Raw genomic sequence first — 27,958 nt, 5'->3', positions numbered from 1 at the left:
TGCTGCAGTCATGGCCTCCACTCTGAAAAGCTCACCCACTTCGCCTGCCAGGATCGAGACTCCCCAGATGGAGTCTGAAACCCCTGCTAGGGAATTGATCAAGATGGAGAGCCCTGAAGAGAAGGAGAACGTGCAGACTTCTGGGAAGGAGACCCCACCTGCTTCGCCTGCTGGGATGGAGACTCCCCAGAAGCCCCCCGCTTGTGAAAAGCATGCTTGGCATGCTCGGCAGCTGTTCAAGATGGAGAGCCCCGAAGAATACCCGGAGACTGTGCAGCTTTCTGGGATGGAGACCCCGGACAGACCCACTGATTCTCAAAGCCTACCGCGAGCACCTATGAAGAAGCAGAAACTCAAACGTGATGATGATGATGAAACGTCAGATGTGTTACCGTTCCCATCTCTGAACCTGGTTTACCAGTTTGCAATGGAAGATGCACCCGTACCTCGTGAAACTGATGCAGAGAATGAGCCAGAGCCAAAGGTAAATCTGTGCGCGTGACTGCATGCGTGTGCACGTCCGTGTCTGTGTTGACTGATTTGTAAAATCTAAAATTGGTAAAAAAAAAAAAAATACTTATTTGTGTTTTTTCTGTAGGCTATTTCAGTGGATGAGAAGCAAGATGCTTACAAAACTTTACGTAACATTCTGTGGGTTCTCCCGCTGGACAGACATAACAATCTGACATCACAAACAAGGCAAAGAACCACGAAAAGTGTGCTGAGAGCAAGCCTGTACGCCATTGTGAGGTACTGTCTGTCCAAATATTTCGAAGTGTTATGCGAGGGCTGCAGAACATGGGATCCAGCCTAGGATGCTCATGATTGTTTTGAATGGACTCAAGACTTCATAAGAGAGAAAATGTGCAGAGTTATAAAAAAATTAAATATTGCATGCATTCTCCATACAATCGTGTGTATTGCATTTTCACTGGGGTGTCTGGAAATAAAGCAGGATTTCCCAGAATACCTGATGCGCATGCTTCAGCAAATTCAATCAGTTTCTGAACCAAACAAAGCAATTGAGAAAATGATCAATTATAAAGACCGTGTTTTTTTTATTTCTGTTGAAAAAGTAGTGAGAGCAAAATCGCTCTGGTTTTATATGCAGTGGGGGAGTGCTTATTAATATGTGAATGTATGAATTAAAATACAGGTCTTGCATACTAGGGAAAAATGAACATAATGTCTGATGCTAACAAAAAGAAATGTAGAAGTATTTATATATAGAGAGAGAAGACATGGGGATGTTTGGGGGCTTGCTTATTATTGTTCTATGTGATGCATGGAAATAAAATAATTACAGGGCTTGCATGCATGCTAGGGGGAAAAAATGAACATACGTGCTGATGCTTACATTGAAGTATAGAGAAGAGATGTGGGGGAAATCTGAAATAAAAGATCCCATTGGAGATTCATCTGATTGTGTGTGGAAATAAAAATCAAATTCTTTACAAGGTCTTGTGTGTTTGTTGCTTTCAGGGGATTAATTCAAATGGATTTAGAAGACATGGGGTGGGGGGAATGTGAGAATAAAACAGAAGAAGAAGCTGCTCACACAGGGGTACAGGATATCTTTACTCCCATGTGTAAACTGATCACACAATCTGTTCCAGGTGGGGAAATAATATCTGCTATTTTATCAAATCAGGAGCATGGGAAGCAAAATTTGGGGTCTGTTTTTTCACGTGCATAAACATACTGAAAGATTGCTAGTTTATCAGGTCATGTTCAGGGGTCAGAATCTGTTGTGTTACAATCTATTTTTTCACGTGTAAAAGCAGCCCAATAGTTTGGTATTTTATCAATCTATTTGACATGGGAAGAGAATTTGACCTGTTTACCCACATGTATATAAATCCATCTATTTTGGTAGTTCATCAGGCTATGACCTGAGGTCAGAATCTGTTCTGTTACAATCTATTTTTTCACGTGTAAAAGCAGCCCAATAGTTTGGTATTTTATCAATCTTTTTGACATGGGAAGAGAATTTGACCTGTTTACCCACATGTATATACATCCATCTATTTTGCTAGTTTATCAGTCCATGATCAGGGTCAGAAAATGATCTGTTGCAAACTATTTTTTTCACGTGTATCAACATCTAACATCCGTGACTTCATTTAAGTTTTATGGATTGAAAAACACAGTATCTTACCATTATTTTTGTTTTTGCAAGGGCCTGGGAACAAAAACTAATTGGTATGCCCAGATGTGAGGGGTGCAGAGATTTTTCCTATAAAAAGGGAAAACCTTTTTTGTGCCAGCACATCTTCCAAAAAAGAAAGAAAGAAGGCTGCAGATTTTTTTGGTGAGTATAAGCCTCTCTCTGAACATGGATTCTGACTGTGTGGTTGTGTGTGTGTGTTAGAATCCTAATAGACTGTCTCTATTCATGGGGTCATGCTTTTTTTTCAGTTTTCATATGATGAAATCATGTTTGTTTGAAAGCTCTGTTTTTTTTTTGGGGGGGGGGGGGGGTTGGGAATGAATTTTGTCCATTTTCCAGCAGGGCAATGGCTGTGTGCATTTTTGTTCTGAGTAAACTTCCATATATCTTTCTGGCTCTGAATTCTGTCTGTATCAGATTCCTAAAATGTTGTCTTTTATTCTGGGAGAGTTTTCCACCCTCTGGGGCATTTTGATATGAGTGAAATTCCTATCTCTCTCTCAACATGGATTCTGACTGTGTGTGTGTGTGTGTGTGTGTGTGTGTGTGTGTGTGTCAGAATCCTAATAGACTGTCTCTATTCATGGGGTCATGCTTTTTTCAGTTTTCATATGATGAAATCATGTTTGTTTGAAAGCTCTGTTTTTTTTGGGAGGGGTGGGAATGTTTTGAGCATTTTCCAACACTGCAGGGGCGGTATGTGCTGTATTGCGGAAAAATCTTGATTGAGTTTTTTCCTGTTGTGTTATAATTTTCAGACAGATTTGTGATTAGCAATGTCTGAGGACGAAGATGTTAATTCACAAGAATCTGATGGTAAAAATTAAAAAACTTAAAATATCATTTCCTATCAATTTTTAAAAGTACAAGATACAAATACTTGTCTTCTGTTTCAAATACAGTTCTCTTTCTGAGAGCCCTCAATGAATCTTCTGCTAACCAAGGTAATACTTAGTTGAATTTTTATTTTTCCTTTTTAGATAAATACTGAGCAGACAAAAAATATGGCTTTTATGTTTTTTTCAGATCCCCCTACTCAAGCAGGCCCTGCTGTGTCAGGGGGCAATACTGGTAAGAGGGGTCTATAACATTTAACTGGAAAGTTGCTGAATAATCAAGCCTATTTTTAAAATTTGATTTTCCACATTTTTACAGGCTGTAAGCAAAAAAAAAAGGTTTTTACTTTTCGTAAAGGTAAAGATGTGCCTATATATTTTTTTTTAAAGTTTCCAGAGTCTCAGTTTTAAAAATCAGTAACGTGGCCTTCCATATCTTTTCTTTTTAAAAGTAACTGGTGGACTACCTTCAAGTAACAGATCAACCCCAAATTCTGGTGTGTTATACTTTACCTCTTATTTTTTAAAAAACAAAACTGACTCCCCTACAAAAATTATAATTAATTTTTCTGTTTTATTTCTTTTGAAGGAGATTCACCCATTTTCTTCAAGAAAGGTAATGATTTTGATTTTCTAGCCCTTCAATTTCACTTTTATAACCATGCAGTGTAAAAAAATAAAATTGGTTATTTCTGGTGTAGGAAATTCCGCTGCTGGTGCTGATGCTGCAGTCAGAAGCTTTCTCATACAGCCAATTGTATTGGTGGCACAAACCTCTTTAAGAGAGGTGATGAACCTGGTTAATAACAAAAGGTTTTGGAATTTCTACAATAAAAAAATTTTTAAAAACATTTTCCTTTTTTCTTATAGTTGCTGGAGGGTCAGCAAAAACCAGCACAGGCCCAGAGGGAGGTAACCCATGGACTCTTTTTTTCTAGGGCAGCCAGTTTTTTAAAAAATTAAATGACTTTAAAATCTGGGGTTTTTTTTCCACAAGCAGGAAATCCAGAGCCAAAGCCTCTAGCACCTGGTAATGTGGTCCAAAGAAACACTCCCATCACACCAAGACCTGGCCCCTCTACTGCGTTCATTCAGAAAGGTAGCAGCTTTTCCATGACCACACTGTATAATTTAAATATTGATTATTAATAATAATAAAATGGTGTGGGGAATCCCTGACCTCATTTCCCCCCCCCCCCCCCCGGGATGTCAGTTTTTTAAGAGATTTTGATTTTAAAAAATGGTTTTTCCACATGCAGGAAACAATGAGGGTTTGCAAAAACAAAGAAAATCTCCCATGTCACCAAGACCTGGCACCTCTACTGGAGGCATTCAGAAAGGTATCACTGAATAAAATATAAATTAATTACTACTAATGATGATGATAATAAAAAATGCTAATATTAGTCTTGCAGTCTCCCCCATCAGTAAAAGAAATTATGCTTTTTCCTTCTAGGAAGTGTCACACCTACTGGCAGACCAATCCCCGACCGTAAGCGCAGAGCTTTTTCTGGCAGTGAAACTGAAGATTTTGTTGCGGATGGTCCTAAGAAAAAACAGAAGAAAACAAGAAACCTTGACACGGATGAATGTTTTCAATTGGGAGGATTATTGAGCCAGTGTATGAATGCAGTTATTGAGAAGGAGAGAAAACTGGCAGCTCAGATTAACTACTGGAATTCAGAGTTAAAAAAATACGGGTGTTCATTGTTTCAGGGGAAGGGGCTTGATAGAGATGCTTGTTTCTTTTCAAGAAAATATTAAAAACTTCCACATCTATCCTGAGAGTCTGCAGGGGAACCTGAGCCAGACACCACACAAGTCTCCACTTGCTATGGGGGTGAACCAATTTGGGGCGGGCTTCCCACACACCCCACAGGACTCCTCTGATTCAGAGGGTTCTGATGATGATGATTCTGATACAGGGCAGAGGGGGCTTTCACCCATACCCCAAGGGTCCCCTGTTCCTGCTGCTGCTGTTGCACCTGAGGCAGTGGCAGTTGTGGAAGATCAATCTGATAGTAGGTATTCCTCAAATGCACACCCAGACACCCTGATTTCTGATAGCGGATATTCCACCATGAGCACTACAGGAGGGGGAGGAGGAGGATGTCCAGCCAAGAGTCTACCTGGAAAGGGTGGGGTGTTGGGAATGGCATGCTTCAAGACTCCCTGTCTCCAGATACACATTTTCCTTCCATTTTGTAAATTTGGAACGCTTAAGTCACCCTTTGTTGGTGGAACAAGCCATTACCAACAGCATTCAGCAATTGTTTGATGAGTTACGTGACCAGATAGAGGACTCTGATGTAGTGCAATTGTGTCTTGAGGGACGGGGGTTAAATAACCCTCTCTTCTCCACGAGGAGACACAGGAGAGCTCTGGACGCTGCCTCATTTTTTGCTAACATAGGGAATCTTATTCAGAGCAACGCAGAAGTTCATCTTAATGGTCTGCTGTGTCTCATTGTTTTGGTTATCAGAAACAGACGGGGGCGAGGGCATAGACTCATAAGCACAATCCTTTATAGCAAGATCATAGAAAATAAAAAGCAACACCTTGTGGACCTGAATAATGGGGACAGCAACCTGTGCTTTGGGGGGAGTCTCTTATCTCTCATAGTAGGGTGAAGGTTTACTGATTATCAATTATTACAGGGTGCAAGTCAGCTGTATGAGGCGGTGGGGATTGGCCCTGATAAAAAAATACTACTATCAGACCTGGGGAGATTTGAAAGGTATTTACAAGTGAATGTAGGGGTTGTCATTCATGGTGATAAAGGCTGGGAAATCTTTAGAATGGGTCCCCCTATACATGACAAGTCCTACTTTCTGTTGTTACACGATGAGCATTATTACAGAATTCTAAACATGAAAGGATTCTTTGGCTCTAGAAATTACTGTTCCCTCTGTGGGACACCTTATGCTCACACACACACTTGCAGATTTCGCTATCGTTTTTGCTTGCGGAAACAGTGTACTGGGGGGGTTGAGGAAAAGTGTGGAAGCTGCAATCTGATATGCCCTTCTCAGAGATGTTTAAACATTCATAAAAAATTAGCGGCCAAAAGGGAGAGTGACTATTTCTCTAAAGAGCTGTGTGTAGAATGTGGAAGTTATGTTACTAAGGACCACTATTACAAGCCGCGAAAGTGTCTGGAGTGTCTTAATATACCTATTCCAGGCCATTTCTGTTACATTCCCCATTTTAGGAAGCCCAAACTTTCGTACAACTATATCTTTTTTGATTTTGAATGTACGCAGGAGACAGATATTCATATTCCAAATTACATATATGCGATGGGTACAGTGGAAGGGGCAACTTGGGAGTTCAAGGGCAAAGGCTGACTTACATACTTCATCACAACTTTTATCTCCCCAGATTTCAAAGAATTCACATTTTTGGCACACAATGCAAAGGGGTATGACAGTTACTTTATCTTAAACCAGCTGGTGAAGGAAAGGATGGAGCTGAATCTTATTGTTCAGGGAGGTAAACTTATGTGTGTGACCGTGAAAAAAATAAAAATTAGATTTATAGACAGCTTAAACTTCCTCCCCTTGGAGTTTGGGAAGCTTCCCAAGGCTTTGGGGTTTGAGGGCTGCAAAGGTTATTTTCCCCACTTTTTTAACACTGCTGAAAACTGGGATTACCGAGGACCTCTCCCCCACCCGAAATTTTACGGGTATGACACCATGATGCCTGATGAGAAAAAAGATTTTCTCACATGGTATGAGGAAAATAAGAATAACATTTTTATTCTCCAGAAAGAGCTAGCACATTACTGCCAGCAGGATGTAAAAATACTGAAGAAGGCCTGTATGCTGTTCAGGGATGAAATCCTAGGGATGACTAAATCAAAGAGGAGGGATGGGCTAGACCCCTTTCAATACCTAACCATCACTAGCGTCACTATGGCCATGTTTAGATACATGTTTCTAGAAAGCGATACCATTGCTATTCTTCCGTGGGACAACTACCTCTTGAGAGGAAAAAGGTTTTCCTCTCCGGCTATACAATGGCTGATATATCTGGAGCATAAAGAATCAATTGAGATCAGACATGCTCTGAAAGGGGGAGAATTTCGGGTGGGTGAATTTTATCTGGACGGGTATGCAGTGATTGGGGGCAAACCAACAGCTTTTGAATTTTACGGTTGTTTTTTCACGGGTGCCCCATTTGATACAAGGATATGGATATAAACCTGCTCAGGAACACAACCTACCAAATACTTTATTATGAGACCATGCGCAGGGAGGGTGATATCAGAGACATGGGCTTTGAGATCATAGCTATATGGGAACACAAATGACGAGCTATGTTAGCCAGCGATGCAGCGCTTAAAGCATTTCTATCTGAAATAAACCCACCACAGCCTCTGCAGCCTAGAGATGCTCTGTATGGTGGGAGAACAAATGCCATAACCCTCTATTACAAGCCCAAAGAGGGGGAGGAAATATGTTATTATGACTTCACGAGCCTGTATCCTTATGTGAACAAAACAAAGAAATATCCTTTGGGGCATCTGGATATTATCACCAAAAACTTTTTGGCCCTCTCTTGCTACTTTGGTGTTGTAAAAACAAAAGTGCTTCCCCCAAGAAGTCTCTTGTTCCCTGTATTACCTGTTAGGGTGCGGGGAAAGCTCATGTTCCTCTGCAGACGCGTGTGGCCTCTGGGACCCCCAGTGCCTCTGGGAACTAAGTGCCAGGTAAGGCACAAGAGTTTAGCATCTGGGCAAGTTCAGCAGCAGGGCGAGGAGGCCAGGGCCCCATACGCTGCCCTTCCTCTTCCCTAGAGAAGAGGGCTGCTATCCAGTGTACGGTTTTTAAAAGGACCCCTAAATAAAACAACAACAACAACAACAACAAAAGCTATGAAGTCAGACAGCCAGCAGCAGGGTGGGGGCTATCCAGTGTTCTGCATCGAGTGCCACATGTATGATTATATGCCTCTGGGGCATAAGTCATGGGTGTGTCCTCGGTGCAAGGAGCTCCAGGCTCTCAGGGAACGCGTCCGCTCCCTTGAAGCCTTGGTGGCCGACCTGGAGAAGCGCAGGCAGCCAGAGGAGGACCGTGGGGAGACTTCCGGGGACGATCAGGCTTCGTCCCAACCTCAGGCGTGCAGCTCCTCGGCTGCCCGGGTGGGAAGTCTCGGGACTGGAGGACGTCATCCTGGAGAGGAGGGAAACAATCCCCTAGGGGGGATCCCTTCTCCAGGGGATGGGCCCGTATCCGAGCGCACTCGGGATACTCCTCGGCGGGAGGGGGGTCGGGGGCTTCTTGTAGTGGGGGATTCGATTATTAGAAACATAGAGAGGGGGGTTTGCGACGGATGTGAGGACCGCATGGTGACTTGCCTGGTGACTTGCCTGGTGCCTGCCTGGTGCGAAGGTTGCGGACATCACTTCTCATCTAGACAGGCTAGTAGACAGTGCTGGGGGAGAGGTAGCGGCTGTGGTGCATGTCGGCACCAACGACGTGGGCAAGTGTAGCTGGGAGGTCCTGGAGGCCAAATTTAGGCTTTTAGGCAGGAAGCTGAAAGCCAGGACCTCAAAGGTAGCGTTCTCTGAAGTGCTACCTGTTCCACGCGTAGGGCCAGCTAGGCAGGCGGAGATCAGGGGTCTCAATGCGTGGATGAGACGCTGGTGTAGGGAGGAGGGGTTTAGATTCGTTAGGCACTGGGGAACGTTTTGGGACAAGCGGGGCCTGTACAAGAGGGACGGGCTCCATTTGAACCAGAATGGAACCAGACTGCTGGCGCATAACATTAAAAAGGTGGCAGAGCAGCTTTTAAACTGATCCCTGGGGGAAGGCCGACAGGAGCCGAGGGGCATCCGGTTCGGGACTCCTCATCCCTATGGGATGAGGATGGGGAGGTTAGAGAACAACAAGACAAAGGCAGGGTAGGAGAAGAAATTGGGAAAGGTAGGGTGATGGGATGTGATAGACGGTTTGGCACAATGAGAGGATGCGGGGACAAAGGAGCGAATAAGCAGCCCATCCTGGGGCATTCCGTGTATAAATGCTTTTATGCGAATGCCTGAAGTCTACGAGCAAAGGTGGGAGAACTGGAATGTCGGGTGACAAGGGAAAATATTGACATAGTGGGCATAACGGAAACCTGGTGGAATGCGGAGAATCAGTGGGATACCGCAATCCCGGGCTATAAACTCTACAGGAGGGACAGGCAGGGGCGTGTTGGAGGTGGGGTGGCCCTTTATGTTAAGGAAGGGATAGAATCCAGCAAAGTAGAGATTGAAGGTGGGTCCGACTCCACCGTAGAATCTCTGTGGGTTAAAATACCAGGCTTGTGCAGCAATGTAATACTGGGGGCGTGCTATCGTCCTCCAGACCAGAAATCTGATGGGGACCTTGAAATGAGGAAACAGATCAGGGAGGTGACAAGGAAGGACAGGGTTGTAATCATGGGGGACTTCAATTATCCTCATATTGACTGGGTCAATTTGTGTTCTGGTCACGATAAGGAAACCGGATTTCTTGACGTGCTGAATGACTGTGGCTTAGATCAGCTAGTCAAGGAGCCCACCAGAGGACAGGTGACTCTGGATTTAATTTTGTGCGGTACGCAGGACCTGGTTAGAGATGTAAACGTTACTGAGCCATTGGGGAACAGTGATCATGCTGCGATCCGTTTTGATGTGCACGTTGGGGGAAGAATACTAAGCAAATCTCTAACAAAAACCCTTGACTTCCGACGGGCGGACTTCCCTCAAATGAGGAGGCTGGTTAGAAGGAGGTTGAAAGGGAGGGTAAAAAGAGTCCAGTCTCTCCAGAGTGCATGGAGGCTGCTTAAAACAACAGTAATAGAGGCCCAGCAGAGGTGTATACCGCAAAGAAAGAAGGGTTCCACTAAATCCAGGAGAGTGCCTGCATGGCTAACCAGCCAAGTTAGAGAGGCTGTGAAGGGCAAGGAAGCTTCCTTCCGTAAATGGAAGTCTTGCCCTAATGAAGAGAATAAAAAGGAACATAAACTGTGGCAAAAGAAATGTAAGAAGGTGATAGGGGAGGCCAAGCGAGACTATGAGGAACGCATGGCCGGCAACATTAAGGGGAATAATAAAAGCTTCTTCAAATATGTTAGAAGCAGGAAACCCGCCAGAGAAGCGGTTGGCCCTCTGGATGGTGAGGGAGGGAAAGGGGAGATAAAAGGAGACTTAGAGATGGCAGAGAAATTAAATGAGTTCTTTGCATCTGTCTTCACGGCAGAAGACCTCGGGCAGATACCGCTGCCCGAACGGCCCCTCCTAACCGAGGAGTTAAGTCAGATAGAGGTTAAAAGAGAAGATGTTTCAGACCTCATTGATAAATTAAAGATCAATAAGTCACCGGGCCCTGATGGCATACACCCAAGGGTTATTAAGGAATTGAAGAATGAAGTTGCAGATCTCTTGACTAAGGTATGCAACTTATCCCTCAAAACAGCCACGGTACCAGAAGATTGGAGGATAGCAAATGTCACGCCTATTTTTAAAAAGGGAAAGAGGGGGGACCCGGGAAACTATAGGCCGGTCAGCCTAACATCCATACCGGGTAAGATGGTGGAATGCCTCATCAAAGATAGGATCTCAAAACACATAGACGAACAGGCCTTGCTGAGGGAGAGTCAGCATGGCTTCTGTAAGGGTAAGTCTTGCCTCACGAACCTTATAGAATTCTTTGAAAAGGTCAACAGGCATGTGGATGCGGGAGAACCTGTGGACATTATATATCTGGACTTTCAGAAGGCATTTGACACGGTCCCTCACCAAAGGCTACTGAAAAAACTCCACAGTCAGGGAATTAGAGGACAGGTCCTCTCGTGGATTGAGAACTGGTTGGAGGCCAGGAAGCAGAGAGTGGGTGTCAATGGGCAATTTTCACAATGGAGAGAGGTGAAAAGCGGTGTGCCCCAAGGATCTGTCCTGGGACCGGTGCTTTTCAACCTCTTCATAAATGACCTGGAGACAGGGTTGAGCAGTGAAGTGGCTAAGTTTGCAGACGACACCAAACTTTTCCGAGTGGTAAAGACCAGAAGTGATTGTGAGGAGCTCCAGAAGGATCTCTCCAGACTGGCAGAATGGGCAGCAAAATGGCAGATGCGCTTCAATGTCAGTAAGTGTAAAGTCATGCACATTGGGGCAAAAAATCAAAACTTTAGATATAGGCTGATGGGTTCTGAGCTGTCTGTGACAGATCAGGAGAGAGATCTTGGGGTGGTGGTGGACAGGTCGATGAAAGTGTCGACCCAATGTGCGGCGGCAGTGAAGAAGGCCAATTCTATGCTTGGGATCATTAGGAAGGGTATTGAGAACAAAACGGCTAATATTATAATGCCGTTGTACAAATCGATGGTAAGGCCACACCTGGAGTATTGTGTCCAGTTCTGGTCGCCGCATCTCAAAAAAGACATAGTGGAAATGGAAAAGGTGCAAAAGAGAGCGACTAAGCTGATTACGGGGCTGGGGCACCTTCCTTATGAGGAAAGGCTACGGCGTTTGGGCCTCTTCAGCCTAGAAAAGAGACGCTTGAGGGGGGACATGATTGAGACATACAAAATTATGCAGGGGATGGACAGAGTGGATAGGGAGATGCTCTTTACACTCTCACATAATACCAGAACCAGGGGACATCCACTAAAATTGAGTGTTGGGCGGGTTAGGACAGACAAAAGAAAATATTTCTTTACTCAGCGCGTGGTCAGTCTGTGGAACTCCTTGCCACAGGATGTGGTGCTGGCGTCTAGCCTAGACGCCTTTAAAAGTGGATTGGACGAGTTTCTGGAGGAAAAATCTATTATGGGGTACAAGCCATGATGTGTATGCGCAACCTCCTGATTTTAGGAATGGGTTAAGTCAGAATGCCAGATGTAGGGGAGAGCACCAGGACGAGGTCTCTTGTTATCTGGTGTGCTCCCTGGGGCATTTGGTGGGCTGCTGTGAGATACAGGAAGCTGGACTAGATGGGCCTATGGCCTGATCCAGTGGGGCTGTTCTTATGTTCTTATGTTCTTATGATTGTGACTCGTTCACCAAACTTTTTCAACCCTGTAAAAACTTTCATTTCCTGCCTTCACTCTCTGTAATTCTTCAGGATAAAAAGCCCCTGCAATGCTCTCTCCCTCATAATTTTTTAAGCTGTACATGGGTCTTATCCCCTTGCTGCTGACTTGGTCGACTATGAATATCTCACTGGTAAAGCTTTGTTCGTAACCTTTTTCAAATACCCCCTTGAGCTTAGAGATCCTCACATGATCTCCTTTTCTGAACACAGAAACCTCTTTTCTCCCTTTAACCCAATCTCCATACATTGTTTTCCAGACAGTCACAGTGTTGAAATGGTTCACATCTGCAGGTCGAACCCTGGTTATTCTGTGCACCGTGTGGTTATAACTGCTTATAAGTCGCGGCAGCACTTCTTTGTATCTAAAAGTGTTGTTAGCTGTGAAAAATCTCCACATTTTTGATTTTAATGTTTTATTAAAACATTCCACAACAGCCCCTTTGACCTCATTCCCTGTAACAAAGTGATGGACGCCTTGTTTTTTTAATAGTTCTCTCACAGTCCGGTTTAGAAATTCTTTACCAGAATCAGTCTGCAGTTTGCGTGGTATTCTCCCCTGTTTGAAAATGTGCTGAAAAGCAGCAGCCACTTGTCTACCTGTTTTGTCTTTCAAGCTTCTGCCCATGCGTATTTGGAAAGTATATCCACCACCATTAAAATGTACTTGTGCCCCGCTTTGAACTAGAAAACTGATGCATTTCCACTAAATCAGCCTGCCATTGTGCATCAATTCCTGAAACAACCGTTTTGTTTCTCTTAAATCGTACTCGTGGTTGTTTGTGCAATGTGTAAGCATCTTGCTCTGCAAGCCACTCCTGAACATGTTTTTGAGTCAGAGATTTACTATGCTTTTTGGCCTCTTGAAAGAGGGTGTTTTCCCCTCCAAAGCTCCCGACAGCCTCAGGTGTATAATATATATTTTTTAAAATTTCCTCATGCTTTTCCATGGCTTCAGTTAGCACAGAAATGTGCACAATCAGATAACTCAATGCGATTTTATTTTTTCTTCAGAACTATTTTCATTCCTCCGGAATTTTAGGGGAGCAGGAGCAGCCTAACGGTTCACTGAGGCTCAGTTTTTCAAGACCCCCAACAGCCTCTTCAATTTCCTAGACAAGACAAAAAAACCCCAAAAAAACAACAACCATGTCTCATCAACCACATTTTTTTTTCCTCAGTGGTTGAGGTGTCTAGTTATATTTCAGACCCCCACCCCACTGTAAAATTTTACATACAGACATGCATGGACACCATGGCTTTGTCTTCTTTGGGACTTTCCAGATATATTCACCGGTATCCCCATCAGCTGACCAGTCTAGTGGCACAACGTCTAATTCCCACATCTGGTTATTTAAAAGAAAAATGCAAATAATTACCACCCCCACCCATGTGCTCAAAATCAAAACCACTCCATGCCCCCCACCCCCCAAAAAAACACTTTTGCTTACCACGGAATGCATCCAATAGGGTGCTGAATCCATTTCTATTTCCTCTCTGTCGGACAGAGAATTACCCCTGTAAAACCCCCTCTGGAGATCCAATACAGGGCTCTGGTTCTTCACTCTCAAGGGGAACCTTTTCAGTTAAATCATTCTTGTTTGTACCCCATTCGAGTGAATTACTACACGGATCCACGGCATTATAAAAATTGATAGTTATACCTAAGCACTGCCTGTCTATGTTCTCCATTTTTTTTTTTTTTTTACTCTCAGGCCTGTGTCTTAAATACATAGCCGGTGCCGGGCATGCCCAGTCATGTTCCTGAAAGCCGTTTCCTATTGGTTCATTCCTCCCTCCCCTCCGCCACACCCCCATTCCTCCCCCCTGTCAAAAAGCAAACATTGTGTGTCTTCCATTTATTTTTTATTTTTATTTTTAAAAAAACAGACATTTGCTTTGTAAGGCATAAAGGTTTCTTACATTTCCTTCACTTGTCACGAACACTTATACAACAATGGCCTCTTGCAAGAAACTTTTAATACTTTTTTTTTGAAACCAATGGCTGAACATACTCAAGGTAAGTGTAATCCTCCTCACTCATCAATTTATCAAGCCATTTCAGTGTTTCAGAAAAGGCATTCATGCTAGCGAACAGGCTTAAAATATAATCAACGGTTGTGGCGGTTACATGCAAAAACCGTAAACTGTAAGCTATATTAATCACAGTGTTCAGAATTGCCTGCAAGTAGATTCTTTGACACACAACTTTGAATAAACCTAATCTATCACAATTATCCCAATCTCTATATCTGTGGGCTTCCTCATCCATGCATTTAATTTTACATCCAAAGCAACAGTCAAGTAAATACCCCTTATAACAATGCTTAAGGATCGCATACATCTTAGCTCTGATGAGTGATTTCATAGCGCCTGAGCGGCAGTCTGGGCTAAAATGCTCCACGGGGGTCTTCTGAAGGCCTAAAATGTCACGGAAAGTTGTACGGCCGTCTTGATATCCTGGAACCTTCTGGGTCCTTGGAGAACCGAGACATTCTTTCTCCTCTGGGGATTCCTTTAAAAAACAAGCAAAAAAAAAACTTAATTTCTATTATTTCTGTCTTTCTAACCCATTAATACAGCAATAATGAGTATCAAGCATATCTGCAAAAAAAATGTTACCTGCACAATCTTGATTGCCGCGGCCTCCGGAAACTTGGCTACTGTGTGGAAAAGCACAAACCCACAGTCACAGCCATTTGGGGGAAAACGCACAGTCTATTCATCCCACGCTAGCTTGTAAAGAAGCTCCATAGGTATTGGCATACGAAATTCTTCACTAACATCGATTTCACAACAGCGGCTTTTCTTCCTCGGTGGAGATCCTGTCAAACGCTCAGAGAATGAAGCCGAGTGTGGGAGGTTCTCAAACAATGATCAGAGCACCCTGGTGTTAGGCGATTCGGGAGGGCTTTGAGAATCAGTTGGTCTGACCAGGGTCTCCGGGTCTTCGGGACTCTCCATCTTGATCAACTGCCAAGCATGCTTTTCACAAGCAGGGAGCTTCTGGGAAGTCTCCATCCCAGCAGGCGAAGTGGGTGGGGTCTCCCCCCCAGAAGGCTGCAGGGTCTCCATCTTGGTCAAATCCCTAGCAGGGGTTTCAGACTCAGGGGGCATCTGGGGCGTCTCCACCCCGGCAGGCAAAGAGGGTGAGCTTTTCAGAGGCAATGCCATGGCTGCAGCAGGCTGAACGGCTTTCTCCCTTCCCCGAAGGCCAGGCTCATAAATACAGGGGGCATGCCCGGGCCTGTTCCCATTCCCCCTTTTCCCCATTGGGTCCCTGCGGTGGTCTGAGAGCTATGAAACCAATGCCTATTGGTCAGCGGGGATGGGGCGAGTTGTATGAGGGGTCACATGAACCTCTTTTCCTGAACGTCATTGGCGGGCTCCTTTTCCCATCAAACCAAATGTCCTGGCACCACAAAAACCCTTCCTACTGGTCGGGGGGTGCGGTGAGTTGTATGAGGGGGTCACATGAACCCCTTCCCTACACTTCATTGGCAGGCTCCTTTTCCTGCCAAACCAAAATGTCGTGGCGCCACAAAACCCCTCCCTAGTGGTCGACGGTCTTGGGACAGTTGTTTGAGGGGTCACTTGAACCCCCTAAGGGGGCGGGGTTTCTGGTAAAGAGGGGCAGGACTTCCGCTGTCAAGATAGTTTTGAAATGAAGTATGTACTATATACTACTCTTGGGAATATAATTTTACTAAGATTCCTGAGCTGCTTTTGTTTGTATAAAGGCTATGTCTACTCCTTTCACCAAGCTGCACAGAGCGAACTCCTAATCTCCTTGGACAGACACATAGGTGAGCCCTCTTGCATAACCATCACCATCACCACAGCATTTGTGAAGCTGCTTCTGGAAGCAGACAAAGTAGTGCACTGCCAGAGGGCAGGCAGGAAGTCCTGAGCCTGCCCACATGTGTTGCCAGACTGCTGGCCACCTGCTGGAACAGGTAAGCCAGCCAGAGAGGCAGAAGGAGTGTGGGGAGAATGGAAGGGAACAAAATTGGCCAAGGAAGGAGGTGTAATGGAGGTAGAGAGACTGCAGGAAGAGATGGATCTGACATTGATGGCATGCACCAGATCCTACCCACTTCCCCAATCATCATTTTGGAACTCAATGGAGTTTTTTTATTGATTTGCTATTCATTGTGGGAAGCTCCAGCAAATGGAGCTCTCACTGTCACACATGTATGGTTTCTCTGCTTTCACAAAGTCTATGCTCATAATATCTTAATATCTATGAGAATTTAATGGGTCAACAGAATACATCTCAGTGATGAACCTGGTTCAGATGCAATTCCAATAATCTTCATTTGATCTTTTTTGTTTCTTTCCATAATGTGCTTTTGCTCTTTTGACCTGAGCTGTGTCAATGCATCATGTAGACAAATAGCCCAATCCTACCAAACTCCTCATGTGGCCATGTAGCTGGGCCAACAGGGCACATGCTGCATTTCACTGGAGAGTTTTGGGCTACAAAAACTTCCTTGGGGAAAGAGAAATTTCTTCCTTTGCCATGTATAAGCCTTCATTACCTCACTGGATCTACTTGGAACTGAGCCAGCTATATACCTAAGTTCAACCAAACCCAGGGATGTGGATTGAGGCTGAGAAGGGGGATAGGATATTGGTGGCACTGCTGCTGCTGATACTGCCTGCTTCCTGGCCTTGAACTACCTTCCTTCCCACCCCACTCTCCTCTCCTTTCCCCCCCTCTCTTCTGCTCACCCCCCTTCCTGCAGCCCCAGAGCTCTTATACAGAATTAATTCAAATGAACTTCCCCCACCTTCACCTCTCCTATTACCTCTTCCAATCCTCCTTTTGAAGGACCTGGGGTTATGGGGATAGAACTGGGGGAGCATCTTGTGCAGGTACCTATGTCCTGCAGCATGTCTGGTCATGCTTTTTAAAATTATTTTTGGCTGCTACAAGGCAAAACCTGCCACAAGGGCTGCCAAAAGGAACACCCCACATGTGGAAAGGTGGTGGAAAGGTGGCGAGATCAACACAACAATAATGAAGAGATCACTTCTGAAAGTTTGGCCTCTTCTTTCTTATTGCTGAAAACCTTCCCAGGTTCCTTCTTGCTCCAAAAGCATAAGGTGGAGATGGAGGACTACTGTATTTGCAATCGAGTCTTGCTTTCAGTTGTGAGGAGCAGTTATTGTTTCTTGGACAGAGGCAGAGCATGCCCCTTCCCCCAAGCCTTGGCATGACCGGGGCTGAAGCTATTTAGGTGCTCAGGACTTCTATGTCTGAATCCCTTCCTACCAACCGACTATCCAGTGGGGCTGTTCATATGTGTATGTGCAACCTCCTGATTTTAGAAATGGGCTATGTCAGAATGCCAATGCAAGGGAGGGCACCAGGATGCAGGTCTCTTGTTATCTGGTGTGCTCCCTGGGGCATTTGGTGGGCCGCTGTGAGATACAGGAAGCTGGACTAGATGGGCCTATGGCCTGATCCAGTGGGGCTGTTCTTATGTTCTTATGTTCTTAACAGCAGACTGATTCTTCTTCTGACTCATAAAAGAGGTCTTCCCACATACTTCTTTCAGACCAAACTAATTGTGATTATAAGTCTGGCATTGGCCCTGGCAGGATGGAGTTTTCTTTAAACATAATGGGTGTTCTCCTTCCCTCCCATACACTGTGAGAAGGTCCTTTCCATCTTCTGGCAACAGAGTTGAAAGGCAATTAGAATAATTTGCTGAAGTGATGAGGAAACATTTAGCTCAGACAACATGTTTAACACCCCCACCACCACAGAGACTTGAGCCAGATTTTGTTTTAATCATAGTTTCAAACAGGCCACTCCAATGATAAAAAGACATTATTTATTTGGATCCAGATCCCTGTCTTCCTGTGGGTCACTGCTGCCCAATTAACAGGGCTGCACCCCTTCTGTTCAGACATGACACTTGTGCTCCTCAGCAGTATCTCCAGGAATACACAACTTGTTCTTTGTAATTACCAAGGACTATAATTAATTCTGCTGCTTGCTAATTCCCCAGTTGAGCGCTAGCAGCCAAGTTCACAACTAAGAACAAAGACAGCAAAGAATAGCATAAATATATCTGCATAGATTTCCAAATGAAGGCCGAGCAAGGCAGGCTCTGATAAGACAATAATCAACATTTTATTCTTCAGAGGCAGGAACTACTCAAAGGGAAGGTTCTTTCCATCTCCTTTCTGATACTTGACAATTTCTGTTCCTGCCCAACTCATTTAGCAAAGCAAGCAGTCTTTCAAGTTAACCGATGTAACCATGGGGACTCCAAGGACCTTGCTGTAAATTCAGACAGGGGATTCTGTGATCAGAGAAAATCAGAATGAGGACATGTGTGGTGATTCTGTTAATACTGCTGCCTCACAAGGTGCTCATGGCTCATGTCGGTAAATGCCCGATTCTGAATCCCCAACCCTCTTTTCATGAGTATTATCAGCCAGGAGATGTCATGATTGGTGCCATTGCTTCTCATAGCTTCTTCATTTCTAGTGTGTATGACTTCACGGAAAATCCTGTCCTATTAGAACATGAAGAATTCATGTAAGGGTTTTTCTTCTTCTTTTTTTTAGTGAATGCTATTCTTTTATTCTTGTTTATTTCAAGGAGATCAAAGGCAGCCTCAAACCTTTTCCACCCAATACTCTACTTAGCAAAGTAATCATATTTTGTCTGTGCTAGATGTTAGCGCAATCCTATTTCCTGTTCTCCACTCCATTAGATTTTTCTCCCATGTGAGTTCTCCTCCATAGTACTGATTTATTCATCGCATCGCACACACATCATGCTTTGTCCCCTTTTATGCATCAAGAACCACTAATGTTGAAAAAATAATAACAGAATGCTTATGTGTATATTTGCCAGTGCAATCCTATGATTCTCTTCATACTCAATCATATGATATGATATCATACTTCAATCATATGATTCTCTCCATACTAATGTGAGCAGGCAAAAATGGTTCACACTGCATCGGGGGGGGGGGGGGCACATTCCGGGAGGTCTCCTCTGGATAAGTGAACATTCATTCCCTTACAGCAGTGTTTCTCAAACTGTGGGTCGCAAGCCAATTTCAGGTGGGTACCCATTCATTTCAATATTTTATTTTTAATAGATTAGACTTGATGCTGCCATGGTATGTGACTGTATTTGGGGGACATGTTACAGACCTGTGCTTTGAACAGGCTACTGTGTATATGCTTTTACCAATGATAGTAAATGGGATTACTCCTGGTTAAGTGTGGGTAGGATTGCAGCCTAGGATTGTGAAAAAATTTTCCTGCTTGATGATGTCCCTTCCAGTCATCACATCACTTCTGGTGGGTCCTGACAGAATCTCATTCTAAAAAGTGGGTCCCAGTGCTAAATCTGTGAGAACCACTGCCTTACAGAGTGAGCCTCCATGACACAGAAGTGTCTACTCAGACCTGTGTTAGCAAAACGGATGGCGCAGAATGTGTGAACCTGGGGCACAGGATTTGGAAGGGGGTTTGGAGTTGGCAGCCACCACTGCTACCAAACATGCTCCTTTTAAGACCTGATCTGCCTTCCTCCTACCCGTCACTAGCCCATTACTCTCTCCCCCTTCCCCATTCTGCCTCACCTGCTTACTTGGCGCATTCGATGATCTTTCCTCCATCACAATGCATTATGCCACTCCAACCTTTCCACTGGTGCTATTGGAGCACTTATTGCAACTGCCATAAGGCAGTCAATGCTGCAGAATGCTAGTTCCACCAGTAATAGAACCCAATATGATTAGGCTGTGTATGTATGAATACATATATACTGGGTATTATTGGAAGAAGCAGGGATGTTGTTGTTGTTTTTTAAGAGAAATGAGAATCCCTTCAGTTTATGTGCATTTCTCCATTTTAGAGCATCTACACGCACACACTGTCCTCAAAATATGTACCTAACTGAGACAATATAGCAGATCTGGTCTGAAGATTAATATGGTTCTCAACCCCAGCGTAGCTAGAGAGGGTGCAAAGCACTAAGTTTTGCAGGGAGCCTCACTGTGGCATGCAAGTGGCTCCTCCCTCTCCCTTTCAAAGCCATGCTGGGTGACAGAAGCGTTTGCTTTGCACCCCCTCTAGCTACACCATTTTTCTACCCCAATATGATATGATTATATTATCTATGGTCTTAAATATTTGATTTATAAAATATAGGGTATAAGTTTTGCAATGTATCCATAATGAGATACACATTAATGAGGGCAATCTATGAATAGCAAAATCTGCTGCCTGCACAAAATATTAATCTCATTCTAGGGCTGTGACGAAGAATTATCAGTATATCATGGCTTTAGTATTTGCAATAAAGGAGATAAATGAAAACCTCCACATTTTACCCAATATCACCCTGGGATTCAACATCTATGACAACTATCTGAAGGCAAGTTGGACATATCAAGCCACAATTCAACTGCTGTCAACGAGGAACAGGTTTGTCCCCAACTATAAATGTGACACCTGGGACAAATTAATGGCAGTTATTGGGGCACTGTACTCAGACAACTCCTACCAAATGGCAAATGTGTTGGGCCTCTACAAGACTCCACAGGTGAGGTGCGAGGGGGTATATTATGGACATTTAGCAGCTCATTTTTCTTTCCTGATGTGAATGTGTAAATTTGAGAGCAATTGGAACATTTCATATAACTAGGACAATCTTACAATTTGTATGAATCTGTAGACCACAGAAAATGTTTAAGATCCAGTCATATCATTAAGCAAAACCCTGCCTTATCTATACCATAGTCATATGCATCAGTCTGAGAAAAGATAGCATCCCTGACTTTTCACTAATATCAGTTGGGGGAAAAAGTGTTTAACTATGCCGATATGGGCACTAAAAAAAACATTACTATGCCTCACAATAATCTAAGAAGCCAGTTCCTCATAATCTTCCCATGAGGCTATCTACCCATGGTAACTCAGGTTGCTATCCTATTTACACTTTCCTAAGAGTAAGTCCCATCAAACATAATAGTACTTACTTCTGAGTAGACATGCACAGGATGAGAGAGAGAGAGAGAGAGAGAGAGAGAGAGAGAGAGACTCAAAGTTATTTCCTACTGAAAATCTTTCCATCTATCCTTCCCTCCAAATGTATCTTTAGCTTCTGTATGGGTTTAATCCAGGGATGTCTGATAACATCCAAGTCCCTTCCTTCTATCAAATGACCCCAAATGAAGCCCATCAGTATATGGGAATTCTCCAGTTATTTCTCCATTTCAACTGGATGTGGGTTGGATTCGTTGCTGACAATAGTGATAATGGAGAAAGATTTGTGCAGAAGATGCTTCCACTCTTCTCTCAGGAGGGCATATGTTTTGCCTTCACCGAAATATACCGCAATCTCCATTTTTATGATGATGTTGCAAAGATGAACACTTGGGTGTACTCCATTTATGCAAGAATCATGAACAGCACAGCTAATTCAGTGATCTTTTATGGAGAAGCTAATTCCATGATCACTTTGAGATGGTTACTAAGGGCACCAGAAATGGAAGACACAATACAACAGCCAAAATACAAAGTGTGGATACTATCAGCCCAGATGGAGCTCACCACATTTCTCTTCCAACATGGTTGGGAAATAGACATTCTCCATGGTACTTTAGCCTTTGCAATTCATTCACGCGAGTTACTAAGGTTTCAACAGTTTCTTCAGAACAGAAGCCCATCCAACACCAAAGAAGATGGTTTTATCAGGATATTTTGGGAGCAGTCATTTGGTTGTAAATTTCAAAATTCAGATCTGGACAACATGGATGGGGTTTTGTGCACAGGAGAGGAAAACTTAGGGGACCTTTCTGGGCCTTACTTTGAAATGAGCGTAACTGGGCACGGCTACAGTATTTACAACGCTGCCTATGCTGTGGCCCATGCATTGCATGCCATGTTCTCATCCAACACCAGAAGCAGAGCAGTGATAAAGGAAGAGAAAATAAAACTTCAGAATCAGCAGCCATGGCAGGTAGCAGCCAGGCACTCTACTCAGGGAAGCAGTTCGTGCCTGATCTGTAGCAGTGAGAGCTACTCCAGCTGAGCGCCTTATTGCCATTCTTGGTGGTGGCACCAACCCTGTGAAATGTCTATCCTCCCATGGAGACCTACCCTAGATTTCTTCAGGCTTTTTCATGGGACATTTTTCATGGGATGTTTGAAAGAAGGGCTGATGGGAGTCATTTACAGCCCAATCCTTTCCGCAGTACCCAGAAATACAGCAGTGCTAGAATGGCAGCTGCTGTATCCTGTGGAGCCAGGGAAACTGCTAGAAGTCTCCCTTACCCTGTGATGAGCCCAGACAACCCCAATTGGTCTAGGCAACCCTAGGGCTCCACAGCTCTGGAGGGGGATTAGGATTTGGTGGTGGGCTCTGCCACAGTCCCCACCCCTCTCCTGGGTCTGATTCTCCCCCATTCTGCCTTCCCTACACCCAGTTCTCCCCCTCCCTGCCTTCCTCCGCCCTCCCCCATCATGAAAAGACTCACCACCAGGAGCTCCACCAGCATGTCCTTCTGGCACAGAGACCCAGCACCTCTCTGTTGGAACTGGGTGTCTCCCACCAGTTGAAAAGTGCCTGACAGCACAGCGCCCACTACCACTTAGGATCAGGCCTTTAAGGTCCTTTTCTAGCATGAAGAAGTTGTGGAATTCAGACTTTCACTTTTCTTTTTTCTGCTAATTTTGTATTGTTTTTTATAGGGGTCTGGAAAGATCTGTTTTACTGATGGCAGTAGCAATATGTGTGTGACTGAATCAAACCAATAATGGGAAAGGATTAATGAAAGAAAAGCTAATGCCCTTTAAGCTATTTCTGCCCAACGTTGCATATACGCAATAGGGATCAAATGTATACACCTGTGGGCTGGGCAGAAATGGGTTAATTCATTATACTATGTTGTTATGTTTGTATTTGCTTGTTGCTGCACTCTGTTTGTAAGCCACCTTGGGTTGCCTTAGGGCAGTGGTTCTCAGCTGTTTAGTACTGGGACCCACTTTTTTAGAATGATAATCTGTCAGGACCCAACAAAAGTGATCTTATGACCGGAAATGACATCATCAAGCAGGAAAATTTTTCACAATCCTAGGCTGCAATCTTGCCCACACTTACCCAGGAGTAAGTCCCATTTACTATCATTGTTAAAAGCATATATATAGTAGCCTGTTAAAAGTACAGAGCTGTAACATTTCCCCAGATGCAGTCACCTACCATGGCAGCATCAAGTCTAATATATTAAAATAAAATATTGAAATGAATGGGGACCCACCTGAAATTGGCTTGCGACCCACCTAGTGGGTCCCAACCCGCAGTTTGAGAAATACTGCCTTAGGGGCAAAACTGGGTGGTGAAGGGAAAGAAATAGGATGGGAAAGCTCTGGGAGGGGATGGATCTGGCGGTAATAGTATGCACTGAATCCTATCCCCTCTTACTAGCATTAGAAGAGCCCTGATGGATCAGGCCAAAGGCCCATCTAGTCCAGCTTCCTGTATCTCACAGTGGCCCACCAAATGCTTCAGGGAGCACACAAGACAACAAGACACAACCTGTGTCCTGCTGCCCTCCCCTACATCTGGCAATCTGAGGTAGCCTATCTCTAAAACCAGGAGCCTCCCCTCCCCTTTTCCTTGGACTTGCACTTAAACTTCTCCTTGGACTTGAAAAAATTCCCCCTTTCCATCCAAAGCCTCCTTATTCGCCTTATTCATGGATACAGCACACTCATTTTTGTGTGCCAGCATTGGCAGGAGAGGGGAAAAGATAGTTTGGGATCTGCTGGCCCAGTCCTATCCAACTTTCCAGCACTGATGCAGCAGTTCCAAGGGGGGCGTTTGTTGCATCCTGCCATGGGGAGGCAGTTATGGAGGCCTCCTCAAGGTAAGAGAATGTTTGTTCCCTTACTTTGGGGCTGTGTTGTGGCTGCATCAGAGTTAGAAAGTTGGATAGGATTGGACCTTGAGGGCGCAATCCTAACCAACTTTCCAGCACTGACATAGCTGTGCCAATGTGGTGTGTACTACATCCTGCAATGGGGAGGCAGTCAAGGGAGCCTTCTTAAGGTAAGGGCATGTTTGCTACCTTACCTTGGGGCTGTATTGTGGCTAGGTCAGTGCTGGAAAGTTGGTTAGGACTGCGCCTGAAGTTTCATTCGTTTAGCCTTAGTTTTTCCACCCAGATACACAATATCTTTGTGCTAGAAAAGTATGCTAAATCATTCAGAACTGCCCTTCTTTCAATCACATGATGTTTATATAGAGTTGTTTAGATGTGGTGTGTGTGTGTGTGTGTGTGTGTGTGTGTGTGTGTGTGTGTGTGTGTGTGTGTGTGTGTGTTAACAACTGGTATTTTCCTATTCAATCTAGCTCCACCATTTCCTGAAACAACTGTCTTTTAATAATAGTGTGGGAGACAAGATTTCCTTTGATCAAAATGGGGTATTAATAACAGAATTTGATATTATCAACTGGATTGTATTCCCAAATCAGACTTCTGTTAGAGTGAAAGTTGGAAAGATGGATTACCAGGGCCCTCCTAACCAAGCCTTATCCATTAATACAGATGCCATTGTATGGCACAGCTCGTTTAACCAGGTAGGTCTTAGTTATTTATTTGGGGTATTTATATCCCATCTTACAGTCCAGTCTCCTGATTTTAGATATAGTTGTGTTTTTTTTCATGAAACATGATGCATGGATGACCTCTACACTGTGAACCAGACTGTGTGTGTCTCTTCCTTTACTGTCTCCGTGCTTTAATAACCCAACATGCATCAGAGCACTAAAGCTACAAAAATAAATAAATAAATAAATAAATAAATAAATAAATAAAAACAGCTCTATCTCTGTTATGTTAAGGACATGAAGATATTTTTTGAAACTAATGGTTTTCAATTACAATCTTCTAATATTCAAATACAAATATTATGTTTGTTTGCCTAAACCAGCCATTTTCAACCACTGTGCCATGGCACACTGGTGTGCCATGAGTGGTTCCCAGGTGTGCCGCAAGAATTTGGGGGAGGGTAATTTATTAGTAGGGCTGTTGGGGGATGTGCGCCCCCCATTGGCAGCACAGTGTGACTTGTTAATGGTTGAAAAGCTGGTGGTGTGCCTTGACCATTCTAGAGCCTTGCCAGTGTGCTGTGAGATGGAAAAGGTTGAAAATCACTGGCCTAAACTAAGCATGTGAATGTCAAGTTCTCCTTTACTATAACATTACGTGTGTTTTGTGTTTCATGCAATACATATTATTTATGTATTAGAAAGTTGCAATGGCATCGCTAACGGGGTGTGGGCCACACTGGGTGACGCGCACGGGAGGGTGAAACCACCACTCACCAAAATTTTTAAAATCTTGGTATTTTCAAATAATACCATCATGTTATATATCATTCAATGTGTGATTTCATGCAGGATGCAGTGAAACAAACCAAATTGAAATATCTCTATTCTATCAAAAATTATAACAAAAAAACCCAGCAGGGGTTTGGCACTGGTGCATCACCATGCACACCGCCTGAGGTATTACCCCACCCACTGCAAGGGAGGAAGTAAATCATGGTGGTGATGCACTGGCCTCCCACAGCAGGTGACACAATTACTAGTGATGCCACTGGATATAGCTCTGTGTATTCTCTTGTACCTTAAAGACGTCAAACTCATTCTTCTGACATTTTTCTCTGTCATTAATGGACTAGGTACTGCCTCTTTCTTTATGTAATGAAAACTGCCACCTAGGCTACAGAAAGACAAGGAAAGAAGGGGAGCCATTTTGCTGCTATGATTGCTCTGTTTGTCCAGAAGGGAAGATATCTGACAAGAAGGGTGAGAGCTCTAATGTACAAAAATTCTCAAATAACACAGGCCTACAAAATTGAGGGTCAGAAAAGTTTTTTTTTCCAAACTTTATGGTGGTTTGATATGAATTTGGGGTGCCAATTTCAAAAATGGCATCCGTTTTGCCCTATCACGTCTATTTTTGGAGATGTAGTATAGCCTCCTTAGTGAATGGTTCAAGCAGCTTCCTCATGAGGAAGCCATGGTGTAGGCTTTTCCACTTGGGCAAATTTCAAAGACACATAAAAAATTTTTTGTATTTACACCCTGCTTATTTTTCAGATATGGATGACTGTTTTAAGTGCCCAGACGATCGTTACCCAAATAAGGATCACAATCTATGCATTCCCAAAATTGTAACCTTCTTGTGCTATGAGGAACCTCTGGGAATCGGTTTAGCCTCAGGCGCTCTTTCCTTTTCATCAATCACAGCTATGGTGATAGGGATATTTTTGAAGCACCACAACACTCCCATTGTCAAAGCCAACAACCGGGGTCTCACCTACACTCTTCTTGCCTCCCTCCTGCTCTGCTTCCTTTGTGTGCTGCTGTTCATTGGCCAACCACAAAAAGTGACATGTCTCCTCCGGCAAACAGCTTTTGGTATCATCTTCTCAGTCGCTGTTTCTTCTGTGCTGGCAAAGACCGTTACTGTGGTAGTGGCTTTCATGGCTACCAAACCTGGAAGTAGGGTGAGGAAGTGGGTGGGGACAAGACTAGCCAATTTCATCGTTCTCTCGGGCTCCCTTCTTCAAGCAGGCATATGTACTGTGTGGTTGGCAATCTCACCTCCATTTCCAAATTCTGACCTGCACTCAATGAATGAAGAGATTATACTAGAATGCAATGAGGGATCACCCATCTTGCTTTACTGTGTCTTTGGCTACATGGGAATCCTTGCCATTGCCAGCTTCATTGTGGCATTCCTGGCCAGGAAGCTCCCGGACACCTTCAATGAAGCCAAGTTCATCACCTTCAGCATGTTGGTCTTTTGCAGTGTTTGGCTCTCCTTTGTTCCAACTTACCTGAGTACAAAAGGGAAATATATGATTGCTGTGGAGATCTTCTCTATCTTAGCCTCCAGCACTGGGCTGCTAAGCCTGATCTTTTTACCTAAATGCTACATTATTGTTCTGAGGTCTGAATTGAACACAAGGGAACATCTAATAAATAAAAGCCACCAATGATGTTAAATGTCCCTCTCGGTAGCTGCCTTGTACAGTTCTTCTTCAAACTTCCCTCCAAAACAACAATGCATTGTTTCTGAACAGGACTCCTTTGTGAGCACCAACCATATTGGTTTCTGCCTTTCCATTGGATCATTCCAGCGACGTGGAGAGGGGGGATTTGCTGCATGGGTAACAGCCTATCCTCCATACCGTCTTTACCCAGGCTTTGCGCACTGGAGAGGACACTCCAACTTCGCCATACGGCGTCGGCACAACACGGGAAGCAGCAGTTACCGGTTAAGGCCCATAGCTAGGGAGACAGGCCAGGGACAGACTGCACTTGCTCCCAGTGTGGAAGGGATTGTCACTCCCGAATCGGCCTTTTCAGCCACACTAGACGCTGTTCCAGAACCACCTTTCAGAGCGCGATACCATAGTCTTTCGAGACTGAAGGTTGCCAACTACTAGAAGGAAATAGCCATGGATATGCACCATCTACTATCTGTGCCCGCCCCCCCCCCCATGGTTTAGTCAAGACTCTGTGAACCGATCAGAGTTTAGAAAGTAGATCTCAAAATAATTGTGGTTCACATGAAGATGATACTCACTTGCCCAACTGGCATCACAGCCATCTTTGAGGGTGAACCTATCCAAGGATTAAACCTAGTCCAGATCAAATCTAGTAAGCCTACTTTTCAATCCTATATTGATGATTCTATGTTGCCACATGCCAACTTTCCTCTCATAAAGTTATTTCAGCTCAGTTATTTGCAGTTATTAAGGTTATTTGCAGCTCAGACACAACTGTGCATATACATCAGGCAGCTGAATCTGAACCAGGCTACCAGCACTACTGTATC

General features: G+C 44.0%; 1 protein-coding gene across 1 annotated transcript; it reads left to right on the top strand.

The window, feature by feature from the left end:
* The first annotated feature begins 10 nt into the window (after positions 1-10).
* LOC136653345 (vomeronasal type-2 receptor 26-like) lies at positions 11-27,116 on the top strand. The gene is made up of 13 exons (XM_066630254.1): positions 11-484; positions 599-750; positions 1,483-1,564; positions 3,151-3,241; positions 3,596-3,622; positions 4,463-4,627; positions 6,388-6,498; positions 7,639-7,717; positions 20,355-20,646; positions 21,205-22,065; positions 24,457-24,684; positions 25,791-25,917; positions 26,212-27,116. Exons 1-13 carry the CDS (start codon positions 11-13, stop codon positions 27,114-27,116), a joined length of 3,594 nt encoding a protein of 1,197 aa, XP_066486351.1.
* The last annotated feature ends 842 nt before the right edge of the window (positions 27,117-27,958 follow it).

This window comes from Tiliqua scincoides, chromosome 5 (assembly GCF_035046505.1).
Source record: "Tiliqua scincoides isolate rTilSci1 chromosome 5, rTilSci1.hap2, whole genome shotgun sequence".
NCBI classification, from domain to species: domain Eukaryota; kingdom Metazoa; phylum Chordata; class Lepidosauria; order Squamata; family Scincidae; genus Tiliqua; species Tiliqua scincoides.
This window is presented reverse-complemented; position numbering and strand designations above follow the sequence as displayed.

Bases quoted from the DNA above. Each gene is read 5' to 3' on its own strand.
- LOC136653345 (XM_066630254.1), top strand. From the start codon at position 11: ATGGCCTCCACTCTGAAAAGCTCACCCACTTCGCCTGCCAGGATCGAG. The intron at 3,242-3,595 runs GTAAGAGGGGTC...TTTCTTTTGAAG, and splicing joins TGTGTCAGGGGGCAATACTG to GAGATTCACCCATTTTCTTC. The intron at 20,647-21,204 runs GTGAGGTGCGAG...ATGTATCTTTAG, and splicing joins GCCTCTACAAGACTCCACAG to CTTCTGTATGGGTTTAATCC.